Source organism: Typopeltis vanoorti, chromosome 19 (genome assembly GCF_054136105.1).
Source record: "Typopeltis vanoorti isolate ZY-2024b chromosome 19, IOZ_Tvanoo_1.0, whole genome shotgun sequence".
NCBI classification, from domain to species: domain Eukaryota; kingdom Metazoa; phylum Arthropoda; class Arachnida; order Uropygi; family Thelyphonidae; genus Typopeltis; species Typopeltis vanoorti.
The window spans coordinates 75,857,316-75,872,972 of NC_143567.1; the positions used below are offsets into that span (position 1 = coordinate 75,857,316).

At 36.9% G+C, this 15,657-nt stretch overlaps 1 protein-coding gene across 1 annotated transcript in view; it reads left to right on the forward strand.

Annotated features, from left to right (window-relative positions):
* Nucleotides 1–15,657, forward strand: part of LOC150096256 (dynein light chain Tctex-type 1-like) — a 105,282-nt gene that overhangs the window by 26,924 nt on the left and 62,701 nt on the right. The window contains exon 2 of the mRNA XM_090409013.1: nucleotides 7,115–7,156. Coding sequence (XP_090265139.1) covers nucleotides 7,115–7,156 — 42 coding nt within the window. The remainder of the gene's footprint in view (nucleotides 1–7,114; nucleotides 7,157–15,657) is intronic.

The following is a 15,657-nucleotide window of genomic DNA, read 5'->3' on the forward strand; positions in this document are numbered from 1 at the left end:
CGCCCGGTTAAACAAGGCCCCCGTTGTTTTCGCCAGGGAACCAGGGCGAACAGCGAAAAGTCAGCTACTGGAACAAATCTGAAAACAAACCCCAACTCAACATCACCAGAGTTAAAGATCGGTACTATCAACGTAAGAAGCCTGAATGGCAAAGAAATGGAGCTAGCTGAGGAATTAGATAAGTACCAGATCGACATAATAGGGGTGACTGAAACAAAAAAGACCAAAACTGGTGAGATCTTTCTGAGCAATAAATACAAAATGTTATATTCAGGCAATAACAATCAAGGAAAAGAAGGAGTAGCCATAGTATTCAACACAAAATACGAGGCTAATCTTCTTGAATGGCAGTCAGTCTCAAGTAGAGTAATGTGGGCAAATATGAGAATGGGGAACTGGACAATGAGACTTATTTGTGCCTATGGTCCCACAGAAGGTTCTACTAAGGTAGAAGTGGAGGAATTTTTTGAGGCTTTAGAAAAAGCAACTGACACAATGAAAAAGGAAAAGTTGGTCCTTGTTGGGGATCTAAATAGTAGAGTAGGAAATGATTGTGAGACATACAAAAATATTTTGGGAAAATTTGGAGAAAAGAGCAAAGCTAATAATAATGGCAAATATCTGTTGGATTTCTGCTCAGGACATGGACTGGTTATTACTAACACCATGTTCCAACATAAAAATGTGCACAAATTCACATGGAGAGAAGAGGCTAGGAATAAGAAAAGTCTCATTGACTATGTTATTGTTGATAGTGATGTTTTCTCCCTGGTGCAGGACACCAGAGTGTACAGAGGATTTGAAATTGGAAGTGATCACTATTTAGTCTTGAGCAGGATAAAATTGAATTCCATATTGAAAAGAATAACATGTAAGAAAGTTTTAAAGCGAATAAAAGTTGAGCAGCTCTCAGATGTAAACTGTAGACTAAAATACAGAAATATTATTGAAAAGAAAATGAAAGAGTTTGAGAACAGGAATCAAACCTTGGAGATTCAGTGGCAAACTCTGAAGGAAACATTGATTGATTCTGCCAGAGAGGCATGTGGTGAGGTTGTGTGCAAAGATAAAAAAATCAGAACTCCCTGGTGGACACAGGAAGTTAAAGAGGCAGTGAAGGAAAAGAAGAAAGCATATCAAAAGTTCCTGGCAAATAAGTCAGCTTTTACTCTTACAGAATACAGAGACAAATGTAAGAAAGCTAAACAGTGTGTAAAACTAGCTAAACAAAAGTCATGGGAGGACTTTGGCAAGAATATAGAAAATAAATATCAAGAAGGTGGCAAAATATTCTGGAGGTTGTTGAAGAAGCTTAGGAATGGAGGAAAGAGTGCTGTAAAAGGAATTAGAGATGATAAAGGTGAAATGAAAACAGGAGAAAAAGATATCCTTGAAGTATGGAGTAATTACTTTGAAAAACTGCTAAATGAAACAAGCAGTGATGACAGCACAGTGATAAAAAACACTGACCAGGCATGCAGTCAGGAATACATATCCATACTTGAAGTAGAAAAAGCCATCAAAGGCTTGAAATGTGGAAAGGCAGCAGGAGTAGATGATATTCGACCAGAAATGCTGAAGTATGGTGGTATAAGAGTCTTACAGTGGCTGCACTGCATAGTTCAGAAAGCCTGGACAGAGGGACGAATTCCTGATGATTGGAGTAGAGCTCTCATAGTACCCATATATAAAAAGGGAAATAAAACTGAATGTGAGAATTACAGAGGTATTTCCCTACTGAGTGTTCCTGGCAAGATCTATGCAAGTATACTTGAGAAACGGTTGAGAAGAATTGTGGAAGAAAAGCTTGGTGAAGAACAAGCTGGATTCAGGCCAAATAGAGGCTGTCAGGATCAGATCTTCACTTTACGACAAATAGTCGAGAAAGCATGGGAATATAACAAAGATCTGTATTTAAGTTTTGTCGATTTGGAAAAGGTTGAGAAGAATTGTGGAAGAAAAGCTTGGTGAAGAACAAGCTGGATTCAGGCCAAATAGAGGCTGTCAGGATCAGATCTTCACTTTACGACAAATAGTCGAGAAAGCATGGGAATATAACAAAGATCTGTATTTAAGTTTTGTCGATTTGGAAAAGGCATATGACAAGGTGCCAAGAGAGAAGCTATTCAATACGCTGCAGTTATATGGTGTCAATGGGGCATTATATCAAGCAATACTTAGTCTTTATTTGAGTTGTGAGTCAGCAGTTAGAATTGAAGGAAGTACAGGAAGATGGTTTAATGTTAAATCTGGTGTGAGACAAGGATGTACATTATCCCCTCTGTTATTCATTATCTATATGGATCACATTATGAAGGAATGTGGTATTAAACCTGATATCAAAATTGGAGATGTTAATGTCAGCTCTTTGCTTTATGCGGATGATGTTATACTTCTAAATAAATCCGCTACAAGTCTACAAGATTCTCTGACTAAATTGAATAGCTGTTGTAATAGATATGGTATGAAGGTCAGCAATAAAAAGACAAAGACAATGAAAATAGGCAGAATCATTGAAAATGTCAACTGTGTTGTGAATGGAGAACCTGTGGAACAAGTAAAACATTTCAGCTACTTAGGCACAATTTTTACTGAAGATGGTAAACTAAATATAGAAATAGACAACAGACTCAGCAAAGCTGGTATCGTGGGAAGTCAATTGAATAAATTCAAATGGAATAAGAAAGAAATTAGTCGGAACACTAAATTAGCTGTATACAAGACTGTGTTCAAACCAATTTTAACTTATGGATCTGAGAGCTGGGTCAGAAGTAAAACACTTGACCAAAGACTAGAGACCGCAGATATGAGAGTCCTGAGAAAGATTAGAGGCGTGAACAGATGGCATCAATGGCAATATCATATTAAAAATGAGGATATTAGGAAAGAACTTGACATTGTCAGCATCCAGGAATGCATTAGCAGAGCTAATCTCAGATGGTATGGTCACTTAAATAGAATGGGAGAGGAAAGATTAGCAAAACAAGTGTTCTCTGCCAGGTTGGCAGGAAAACGACCCAGAGGAAGACCAAGATATAGGTGGATTGATACGGTACAAAGTGCCTTAGACGATAGAAATATAAGATCTGATAATGTTGGAGTCTTGACAAGTAACAGACTGATTTGGAGGAAAATTGTAGATAGGAAGTTAGTAATGATGTAATTTTTTCATGTAGTACTGTCATATCCTGTACACCCCTTGAGGGTACATGGCAGGAATTTGATGATGATGAACTCAACAATTAATCATAAGTTGATTTATGATACATCAAAAAATAAAGAAGAACTATTTTAAGTATATTTTTGTAAATTTTAATCAAAAATTACAGTGATATAATCAGGTCCAGGATACCGTTTCAGAATTTATTTGTTTGTTTCCGGGAAGATCTGAAGGGGCCTGAATGGAAGACGATGTACATTCATAATTATATGTATCATTCGTTGTTCATTTAAACTTATCTCATATTTTTTGACATCTTTTAGGCGCCTGTGTATATTGCACACTTCGCACATGCCACCAGCCAGGCCTGCCTGTGACTAGTAGCATGCCACAGGATTCTGTTCTTGGACCACTACTGTTTAATCTCTTTAATATGGGAAAGGATCTGAGAGGAACTGTTCAGTTATTTGCTGATGATGCAAAGTTGGGTAGAGATAGTGAATACACATGATAGCAAAATTTTGCAGAATGATTTGGATAAATTGGCAGACTGGGCAAAGGAGAGTGGATGTTAATTTAATGTTGCAAAGTGTAAGGTTATGCATTTTGGGGTGAAAAGATTACCAGCTGTATACCACATTGGTGGAGCTGTACTCCAGGAAATTGACAAAGACAGAGACTTGGGAGTGTTAGTGGATAGGGAGTTAAAGTTTAGGGGGTACATAGCAAAAGTGGCTAAAGCAGTTCATCAGATCACTTGGTTACTGAAGAATACTTTGACAGCAGATGTAGGCAGATTATTGTTCCTCTTTATCAAGCTTTGATAAGGCTCCATCTTGACTACTGTGTGCAGATCTGGGCATCAGGATGATGAAGAGGAGGTGGAGAGGATCCAGAGGTGAGTGACAAAGATTGTAACAGGTCTATGGAATGAACCTTATTAGAACAGGTTGAAGATTTGTGGGTTACAGAAACTGGTTGATAGGTGGAAAAGGGGTGATATGATTGAGACATACAAATTACTGAGAGGTTTTTACAAGATTGAGAGGAAATTTTTCAGAACAGGTGTGGTGGTGGGAGAACTAGGGGCCATCCATGGAAACTGAGTAAGGTTGTAGTTAGCAAGGGTGTTAGAACTAGGTTTTGTTGCTTGGAGAGTAGTTAATGAGTGGAATAGGCTGCCAGAGTCTGTTGTGGGTGCCATGATGACTGTGAATGAGTTCAAAAAGTATGATAGATAATGTGCAAATGTTGGATAGTTCTTGACATGATGACCATCTTGACATATTAGGGCCTCTCTTGATGAGTCTAAGGACTCCTTGGAGTTGCGCCTAATAATAATAATATTACTCATTTCATTTTTCATTTTCAGTAACTGTTTCATCAAATCTTGCATTTCACTCTGCCTCGCTTCCTTTCATTCTGCCACATCTTACTCCAGTTTTCTCATTCATACTTTCTTTTCACTTCCACAATTCTTGCATTCTTTCACTCCCTCAGTTTTACTAGCTTTCATTTCCATTTCTTTCATTCATGTCATCTTCAATGTGAGTGTGTGCAGAAATTTGCTTGTGCGCAAAATTTGCCTTCTTTTGAAAAGTATGTGCACACCCATACTAGTCACCATACTGATCATTTAAGCAAAAAAGTTAAAAGATTTTAGTTCACTCTTTACCTTCTGGTGTCAATGGGACGTCAGCCAGGTCACCTCAACTCCCCACTGTGTTCCCACACACGGCAGTAGTCTCCCCAGTAAACAGTCGGAAACCGTATTTTTTAAAGAATTTATAGGTTAATGTTTAGGTGGAACTTCTTTAATTAATAAATTTTAATTTCATCTTGAAAATCTAGTGTGCGCATATTTTTTGCTTTGTGCACTAGTTGTAAAACGTGTGCGTGCACACGTGCACAGCTTAGAGGGAACATTGGTCATCTTCTATCTTTTCAGTCTGTTTCAGATTCATTGCTCCGTGATTCATCGCACTTTCTACAAATCCATACTTTCTCTTTTCTCCCATTCATTTTCTGTCCTCCACAAACACCTCTCTCATACTCCACCATGCATGCATATTACACTCATGACATTGAATCATTTTTGAAAAGCATGTCGTAATTGCTACTTGATTATCGTGGTGCTTGCCTAGTTGCATCGGTTGACAACCACGTAGTTGACCTCATAATTACTGCCATTGTGTTATATTTAAAGAAGGCAATTTCCACTAATAATCACGCTAAAAATCGCGCAGACACATTTTGTTATCAAAAATAAATAGTACAACACTATAATTCATGAAATATTGCCAATTATCACTCAAAATAGTACTTATCTTTCTGGATCTCTTTCCAACTACAAAACTTGCGGCCCTCTAGTAAGAAAATAAGTGCATGCTTATCTTGCCTGAGCAAGTGGTAAAAGTATTGGAAAAGTTGGTTAAGGACAGAATGCAAGAATGGGTGGATCAGAATATGATACTCTATAGGGGCAAACATGGTTTTGTTAAAGGTCGATCTTGCCTTAGCAATTTATTAACGTTTTATAATAGAATGACATCTGAGTTGGACAAGGGAAATGCACAGTGATACTACTGGATTTTGACAGGATCCATGGAATACTGTCGTGCAAATTAGAGCAGATGGGGATGGATACTAAGCTGGTGATATGGATAAGAGAATGGCTCATGGGGAGATACCAGAAAGTAGTGTATGGAGGAGCAGAGTCCAGGATGAGACAAGTGACCAGTGGTGTGCCTCAGGGATCTGTGCTTGGACTGTTATTGTTTAATTTGTACATAAATAATATAAGAAATGGCTTGAAGTGAGATATTCAGTTATTTGCTGATGATTCAAAGTTGGGCAGTGCAATAAAAAAAATCAAGCTGATGTTGAGAGTTTGCAGGATGATTTAAATAAGCTGGCAAAATGGGCAAAAGGTAATGGATGTCAGTTCAATGTGGAAAAGTGTAAAATTATGCATTTTGGGATTAAAAGATTACCAGCTGTGTACCACATTGATGGAACGGTACTCCAAAAGATTGATGAGGCTAGGGACTTGGGGGTGTTGGTGGATAGGAAGAAGTAGTTCAGAGGGCACATTGCTGTGTCCAAGATTGCACATAGGATTACTTGGTTATTGAAGAACACACTAACATCTAAAGATAAAAAGGTTATTATTCCCCTTTGTAAGGCATTGATACTTCCACATTTGGATTACTGTGCTCAGGTCTGGTCACATGGATTCCTTGGAGATGAGGAGGTTGTGGAGAGGGTTCAGAGGAGAGTGACTAAGTTGGTGAGTGATGTGTAAAATATGCTCCCTACACTGATAGATTGAGAGCTTGTGGATTGCAGAGGTTGGTTGATAGACAGAGAAGAGGGGATATGATAGAAACATTTAAATTACTAAAAGGTTTTTACAAGATTGATTCAGGGGATATATTTCAGCTGTGTGATAGTGATGGAAAAACAAGAGGTCATTCCTGGAAATTAAGGAAAAGTGTGGTTAAGAAGGGTGTGAGAACAAAGTTTTTTGCTTGGAGGGTGGTGAGTGGGTGGAATGCATTGCCTGACTCAGTTGTGAATTCCTCGTCTGTAAATTAATTCAAGAAGAGGTATGATAGATATTGTTTTGATAGTTTGGGTCTGCCACGATGAGTCTACTGACTGCATGGAGATACACGTAATAATAATAATAGTTAGTCCGTGACAGTTGAAATTGTACACAGTTTAATAAATACTGTTTTTAATTTCCTTTGTTATAAGCATGAATATGCAATAATGTTTTAATTTTATTATATCCCAATGTAGTTATATTAATTCTTTTGTCATACTAATTCAATATTTTTTTGCTCATCAACCCAGTCATAAATTTATTAACATAACTATTTTCTTCTTTTAGGGTGCTTTTCTTGTAGATGGTGTTGTTATAAAATTAACATAACTATTTTCTTCTTTTAGGGTGCTTTTCTTGTAGATGATGTTGGTGTTGTTATAAAAGAGGTAAAAACACAGTAATGTATCCTTAACTTAACCTTTTAATAAATGCATCAAAATTTCATGTAATTTTGCCAGCATTGATATGCTGTCTTCACATCATTCACATTTTCTAATTAATTTTCCACTATGATGATTTCAACGTGCAAGCTAGTGTGTATTTCTTGAATATATTATTCAAATCAAATATACATTCCATTAATTATTTACAATTATTTTATTATAATGTATATTTTTTTGTAAAAATATTGACAATGTAAAAGTGGTGAAGTGCAAATGTTAATGTAAATAATTGTGTAGAGTATATGTACTATAGTGTACCATTATTTGACATAAATAAATTCCGTGTGATGATACAGTGTTCCTCCTTTATACGGGAGTTCATGGTACCATCTAGTCCCCCCCCCCATATTTTATCCGGGCTCCGGAACCGACATAGGCTGACGAATCAGACCTATAGCTGGGTCAGTATTCCTGACTGTAATCCATATGTGTCCTCGGACTGATTTGCCTGTTTCGGGATGAAAAACACCAGATAAACTGGTGGAAAAAATCCTGCTGTCCACGCCCAAGACTGGCTAACTTGGCTATGGCTGAGGAAGATCCTTGAGCTCCTCACGTCGTTGACGGGAATCGAACCTAGGACACACCTTCCCCAGGCATATGGTTGCGAAGTGCAAAGCCATTAGGCTAACCACGCAGACATCATTTGACATTAGAGCAGAGCACTTCTAAATCCCAAACTAGTTTTCTTCAGTATGCATGGAGAAATTTTAAATGTATAAAGCAAGAAAGTACAGTACTGAAGAGGAGTGTAGTGTAATAATATTTCAGTGAATTTTTCAAATGATATTTACTTCCAGACAAAAGCACATGTTGACAGCTATATAAGGCCAAAGAAACCCGGATGTGACCAATTCAAATCTGCATGACTAGTGAATGAAATGCACTAGTAACAGAGAACATTGAACAAAATAACAGCTAGAGGCAGAGAGGAGGTGTAGTGTTCTAGAGAGGTAAGGAATGAAACAGAGATTTTATTTAAGATGTGCACAGACATACAGTCTGTTAACAGCAAATGGTATATGCCCTTTATTTTCAAGCTGCTTCTTACAGAAATTTGCTCAGTTGAAGTTAACTGTTAATAATTCCTACAGTGATTGGAACAGAAGAAATTAATGTGTATTGTAGTTCCATTATGTTATGTGAGAGCTTCATTCTTCATTTTGGAATGGAAGCGGTGTTTTATTTGAATTTTCTCTCAAATACTGAAAAGTAGGACTGTTTTGTTTCCTCAGTTAATTTCTTCTCTCATGTGAAGGCAGAATGGATGGTTACTAATACTACTATTGTTATCATTATCATCAGACCTCTATAGAATCAAAGACTCATTGTAGGAGATCTCTCTCTCTGTCACACACACATACACACAGTTCATCACACCGTGCCTTAAATACATTCACATTCTCTGCATTCCAATCATTAACTACTCTCCATACAAAAACCTGCTTCTCACTCCATTGCTCACACCTCCATATGAAGCTTCCAGCATGACCTCTTGTTTTCCCTCCTGTTTTTCCCTCATTTTATGTAAAACCTCATCCACATTAATCTAGTAATAACTCCTTAGTAACTTATGATGCATATGATATGTATGTGTCTCAATCATATCCCCCCCCCCTTCCTCCTCCTCCTCCTCTTCCTATCCACCATTCTCTGCAATTTGCACTTAATTAATCTGTCTTAATATTCAACATTCCAGAGACCAGAAACCATCTTAATTGTCTCTAGACCTTTTTCAATATCTCTTCCTTTTGAAAACCAGTTTGAAGACCAAATTTGTGAACAATAGTTCATATGTGGCCTGATAAACCTTATACAATGGAACCATAACATGCTCACTTCTACATGTCAGTGTCCTTCACATCATTGCCATAATCCTCTATGCTGTCCTTGCAGTTCTATAAGTGTTTCCTGAAATTTTAGGTGCTTGTCCACAGTCACTCCCACATTCCTCATCTCCACTTCCTCCAAGATATTCTCACCATTTTATACTCTGCTTTCCATTTTTGCTTCCCAAATTTTAAAACTTTACACTTTGCAACATTGAACTGGTTAATTCCACTCACTTGTCCATTTAGCTAGCATAGTCAAGTCCTCTTGCAAAGCTATGACATCTGCTCCACTCTTCATAGTTCTCCTCAATTTTGAATCATCCACAAACAATCCCTTCAGTCACGTCGCTACTGTTCACCCACCAATTAGAGATCCTTCGACACTTCTGTGCATGTCAGAAAAAGGAGAATCCATTCCAATAATAGAGTAATCAGTCTGTATTGTGGGATGAGTTGTTTATTATTACAGGTCGGAAAATTAACTTCTCTTTTATGATTATTGTAGTTAACTATGTTGCTTGTATAACAGTTGGAAAATTTTATCTATAAAGCATGTGATTTCATGTGTTGGCGACCAATTCGTACGTCCTTCATTTCTTTCTCCCCTTCAGCATGAATCGACTATTCTTGGCAAGATGCCAAGCAGAGACCTACAAACGGTGGGCGAACTATAGTAACTTTTGTCTTCTGGGATATTACTCCTCCATATACAACTTGCTACTATCTATCAGACGACTAATCTCTTATTCACATACTAATCTACCAGCCAACCCCACAATCTTTACAGTTTAATTACTAGTTTGCCATGTGGCAATTTATCAAAGGCCTTTGCAAAATCTAAATATACCACTGGTATGCATTGGTCACCATGTTATAAGTATGCAGATTACTGAAACATGATCTTCCTTTAGTAAACCCAACTATCAAAGAGGATGCTGCTGTCAATCCAGTTCTGAATCTTGGTCCTGATTAACTTCTCTAACAGTTTTACCATAACTCCAGATAGTCAGATTGGCCTATAATTTGAAGCTATAATTTTGGAACAACTTGATGCTCTTTCCACTCCTTTGGAACTTCCTGATGTAAGCCTCATGTTAAAAAGGTATGTCAGGAGTGTTGTCAACTCCCTGGAATATTTCCTCAAAACGTGATATGTGATCAAGCCTTATATGAGGAACTGAGTAAACTTGTTAATATATCCTCACCATCAGTGCCACCTTCCCACTACATTCATCTTTATGATAGTTATTATTATTACGTGGCACCTCTAAGCAGTCCAAAGACTCATCACAAAATGAATTACCTTTACAAAATGTTTATTAAACATTTCAATTATATCCTCTGTAGTTGTTATCGTTCTACCATTTACACCAACCATTATCTTTCCATAATCATTCTTCCTTCTGCTGGCCACATATTGAAAGAACTCCATAAGATTCTTTTTAACCTCATGAGCTAGCCGTTGCTCATTCTATCTTTTTGCTGCCATCACCAGGCAAGTCACCTCCCTTGCCTGCTCTTTATACACTTCATGCAACTGGTTATTACCACTCATCTAATGCGGTTTCCAGAATACCTTCTTCTTCCAGATTACATGTCTTACCTTTTCATCCATCCATTTTGCACTGGCCCTATTTAACCTTCTGACCTTTGGAATACTTTCTGAAATTGCCTCTACCAGATTGTTGTTGAGTACGGCTCAAGCAGCATTGATCTCCCTTCCATCCAATTCTTCATTCTATGACATTGCTGCAAACTGTCTCCTGAGTGTTCCATAATCACCTGCCTTATAGTACTACATGTAGATTTTATTTAGTATATCCCTTTCTCACAGAGATCCTCATATGGCTAGCCACCATCTCGGTAATCACTTCATGGTCACTAACCAACTGGAGGAAGATTCAGCAGACCATTTATAAGAACATAATCTGAGATGATCAAATCCAAGACCCTTGATCCATGTGTGCCTTTTGTTATGTACTGCCTAAGGTAGTTTTTTCTCAGAAATTCCAAAAATTCATTTTCCTTGATCATAGGTGCTCTCTCTTCATTCCAGTCTATGTTACCATCATTTACTATATTACCATAATGCTTTGAATATAGAACAGGCAATTGGTGTAATTATCTGCTCTGTTTAGTTTACTCAGAACTATTGAAAGTTTATTTTTAGTTCTTTAAGGTATAGTCTGATGGATTAATGTGATATGATTACTTGGCCTTCATAATTGTCATTGTGAGTTGGTTAAACACTTTAGTCGAGCTTATTACATTCATATCTAATTGTTTGTACAATTGAATTGAGAGAAAATATGTGAGAGAGAGGGATTTGATATTTTAAATTCTTGATATAATGAATTGTCCTTATCTCATTGTATATGATAACTATAAACAATATTTGATTTATTAAATGTTTTTTTATTATTATTAGATTTGGAGTAATAACTGTCTTTAGCTATAATAGACATTAAGTTTTCTTTGAATTGAGTTAATAGTTGAGTTTGAGATTAGTAATAGCACTTCTGTAGGAGACAAATCTGGTTGACCTTGCAATAAATATGATAGATGATTGAATACCATAAGGAAAACATTATTTCATCTTCATCATATATAAAAAAAACTTACACTGGCATTTGTATTATGCCAGCATGTCACTTGATAATTAAATCAGTATTGATGCTAGAAAGATTAAAAATTGGTAACACTGCTTGTGTACTGATTAATATCCACACACATCTTCTGTTGAGTATTAGGATTTCATTATCTTCCATTAATTTATTACATTCAGTGGTCACTAAGTAATCTAGTATTCATAAATTAGATTTTGATTTTGGTAATTCTTTGTTCATAAAGCTTTTTCTATTAGTTTTGTGCTTGTTCAGAAGCCAGCCTCTGTATTTCCATGAGCAAAAGCTTGGCATTTGCTTAGAGATGGGGGATGCTTGAAAAAGGCCTATTAAAGTTTCTCCTGTTACAGATAGGATTTGAACCATAGTCTTTTTCATCCAAGTGATATTGGCAAGCAGCATGTAACCACAGACATGGCAGCACAGTTAATATTGGTAATATACATACTGATATTATATGATAATATGATGTAAGACATACTGGCACTCTTTCATCTTTAGTAGAAGACTGCCCTCAGTAGGACCAGTGCCCATGACAATAAATTTTCATTGCTGTACTATTATTGATAAAATAGCTTACAATTCAACTGTGCAAGCATTGACTTGTTGAACATAAGACCTGAATGTTATGAAAAAGTAATTGGATAAGTATTTCTCAAAAGAATAACAACAAAATTATTTTTCACCTTTTATTATTTTCAGGCCATTGATAATATGAGTAAATGAACAGTTATCAAGAGGTAAGTTATATGCTTTGATAGAAATGCCAGGAATATTTTGAAATGAGGGGAATAGTTTGTCATGGAAAATTTAATATTATTATTATTAGACCTGCAGGGAGTCCAGTACTCATTGAGGGAGACCAGACACCTACACCACCTATCAAACTCATTCATGCTTGATTCACTTCAACAGGGCAGCTGTTCCACTTATTTACTGCTCTGTGAGAGAAAAATTGGGCTCGCTCCATTCTTAACTGCACATATACTCAACTTCCATGGATTTCCCCCCCCCCCCCTTGTTCTTCTCTAGCCTTTTGTCTCTTGTCCTCTCCATATGAAAAATTTCATCAACCAGTATCCCATCCTTTCAGAAGTTTATAGGTCCCTATCATATCACTACTTCTCCTGCATATCAGTGTCTGCAGTCAATACTCTCAATCGTCCTCATAATCTATATTCCATAAACCTGATATCATGTTCATGACTCTGCATCTTTTCTGCTGCTGCTTCTTCTTCCCCTTGGAACCCAGGAGACCAAATCTGTAGTCAGGTGTGATGGTATGAGAGCCATATAAAGAGACAAAATGATCTTCATATCCTTACATGGCAAAAATTCATTTCAGCGTCACAATTGTTCTCTGAATTGTATTTGTGATCTTTGCTATATGAGGATATAGTATTTTCCAAGAAAACAGGCGGACAAAAAAAGAGCAGAGCAGTGCATTTTCAAAGGAAAGAAGAAGAAAATAGTTAGGTGTTGCTTTTCATGTAAATATACAGAAAAAATAGGACTGAAATGTTTTTAGTACTCTTTTTAATGTGAATCCCACCTATGAAAGGTTGTAAACTTATAGTACATTAGTATTATTATTTTAGGCTAGATAATCCAGAAGCTTTGCTATATAAACCAAACATGGAACCTTTTTCAAGCCACTTTCAGCTAATAAGCAGGATGGAGTTTCACACTTGGGGTTAAATTCATCTCCCACCTAAAGACATATATAAATATCCATGTCAAGATTTAAACTTGCAGCTTGTTTGGTTGGAGAGTAGATATTCTGACCACTCAGCAACTGGGAATACTTTACAAGGAATGTAATCATTATGAGAGATTTTAACTATGGAAGTATTTATTTAAAGGAGAGAATAATGTACATAAATAAGGCAGGTACATTTCTTGAGTTTCTGAAAGATAACTATATCTGACAAGCATGAATAGTCAGTTATTATGGTCAAGACTTGACACACGTGCTCATCCACTCACACATGGTGAATAGATTTTGCCAGCTGGCAAGTAGCTGCAGACCGGACAAAAAAAAATGTTTTTTATTTAATTAAAAAATAACTTTCTAAACAAAAATTTTTTTAACTTTAAAAAGGCAGAAGTTTTATATAGAAAGAATGACAAACAGTGCCAACATGATAATTACTTTGTTATCAAGGCATATCATCATTACCAGTGTACAGTGCTGTGATACACTTCATTTGGGTATCATAGATGTGCTTGCATAATTAATACTACTATTACACAGCAGTATTAATACCAGGCGGCCGTGCGGTTAGCCTTGTGGCTTTTGCACTTTGCAACCATATGATTGGGGAAGGAGTGTCCCAGGTTCGATTCGAAGACGTGAGGAATTTGAGGATCTTCCTCAGCCATAGCCAAGTTAGCCGGTCTTGGGTGCGGGCAGTAGGGTTTTTTCTGCCAGTTTATCTGGCGTTTTTCATCCTGCAAGCAGGCAAACCGGCCCTGTGAACACACACGAATCTACAGCCATAAAATACTTAACCCCCCCCTCCATGAGGGGGGCTCAACTCACCCCAATAGGGACAGGGGAGAAAAAGGGAGGAAACGCCATACAAATAAATAAATAAAATTAATACCAAGAGACTCTATGGAGTCTGTAGACTCAACAAGGAATTTGAGATTTGATTTGATTTTTATGGTGCAAAGACTTCAAAGGTTATACTATGCCAGGACATCGGTTTTACAGCAGTACATGTGATAAATGATTAATAGGATAATCATAAATATCCATGCCCTTGGTGAAATTCAAACCTGCAGCTTCTTGGCTGGAGAGCGGTATGCTAACCACTTATCCAACCAGGCTGGCTCTCATCAATGGAGGCACTAAACATTATGCCAAGCACTATCCAATCTTTTCACCATATCTATCATACTTTGCTTTCAAATCATTCACAGTCATCGCACCCACAACAGATGACAACCTATTCCACTCATTCACCACTCTCCAAGCAAAAAATCTGATCCTCACACCTTCATTTACCACATCTTGTCCAATTTCTGAGGATGGCCCTAGTTCTCCCACTAACAGACCTCCTCTGAAAAATTTCTTCTGTATCAATCCAGTAAAAAACATTCAGTAATTTGTATGTCACAATCATATCATCCTTTTTCAGCACATCAACCAATTTCTGTAACCCACAAATCTTTAACCTATCCTCATATGGTGCATTCCTAGACCTTTGAGTCACTTTTTCTCTGGATCCTTCCTGCCTCCCTCTTCCTCATCTCCAAGGAACCCAGATCTGTTCACAGTAGTCAAGATGAGGTCTTATCAAGGCCTTATAAAGAGGTATGATAACCTGCTTATCTCTGCTCGTCAGGATGTTCTTCAGTAACCAAGTAATTTAATGAGCTGGTTAGGCCACTTTTGCAATATGATCCCTAAACTTCAACCCCCTATCCACTGTTATCCCCAATTCCTTGCTTCACAAATTTCCTGGAGTGCAGTTCCATCAATATGGTACATTGGTAATTTATCTTTTCACCCCAAAATGCATGACCTTAAATATTACCCCATAAAACTGATATCCATTCTCCTTTGTCCATACTGCCAGTCTATTTAAATCATCCTGCAAAATTTTAACATAATCTTTATTGGCTATTGCTCTACTCAATTTTGTATCAGTTTCATCAATATGGTACACTGGTAATCTTTTCATCCTAAAATGCATAACCTGACATTTTTCCACATTAAACTTACATCTGTTCTTTTTCCATCCATACTGTCAAGTCTTTTTAAATCATCCTGCAAAATTTTAACATAATCTTTATTAGCTATTGCTCTATGCAATTTTGTGTCATCAGCAAACAACTAAATATATATCCTCTCAGATCATTTCCTATATCATTAATATACAAATTAAATGGTAGTGGCCAAAGTACAGAGCCCTGTGGTATGCCACTAGTCACAGGCTTTATATTGGACTCTATTCGTGAATAAGCTACTGTTTGGTATCTC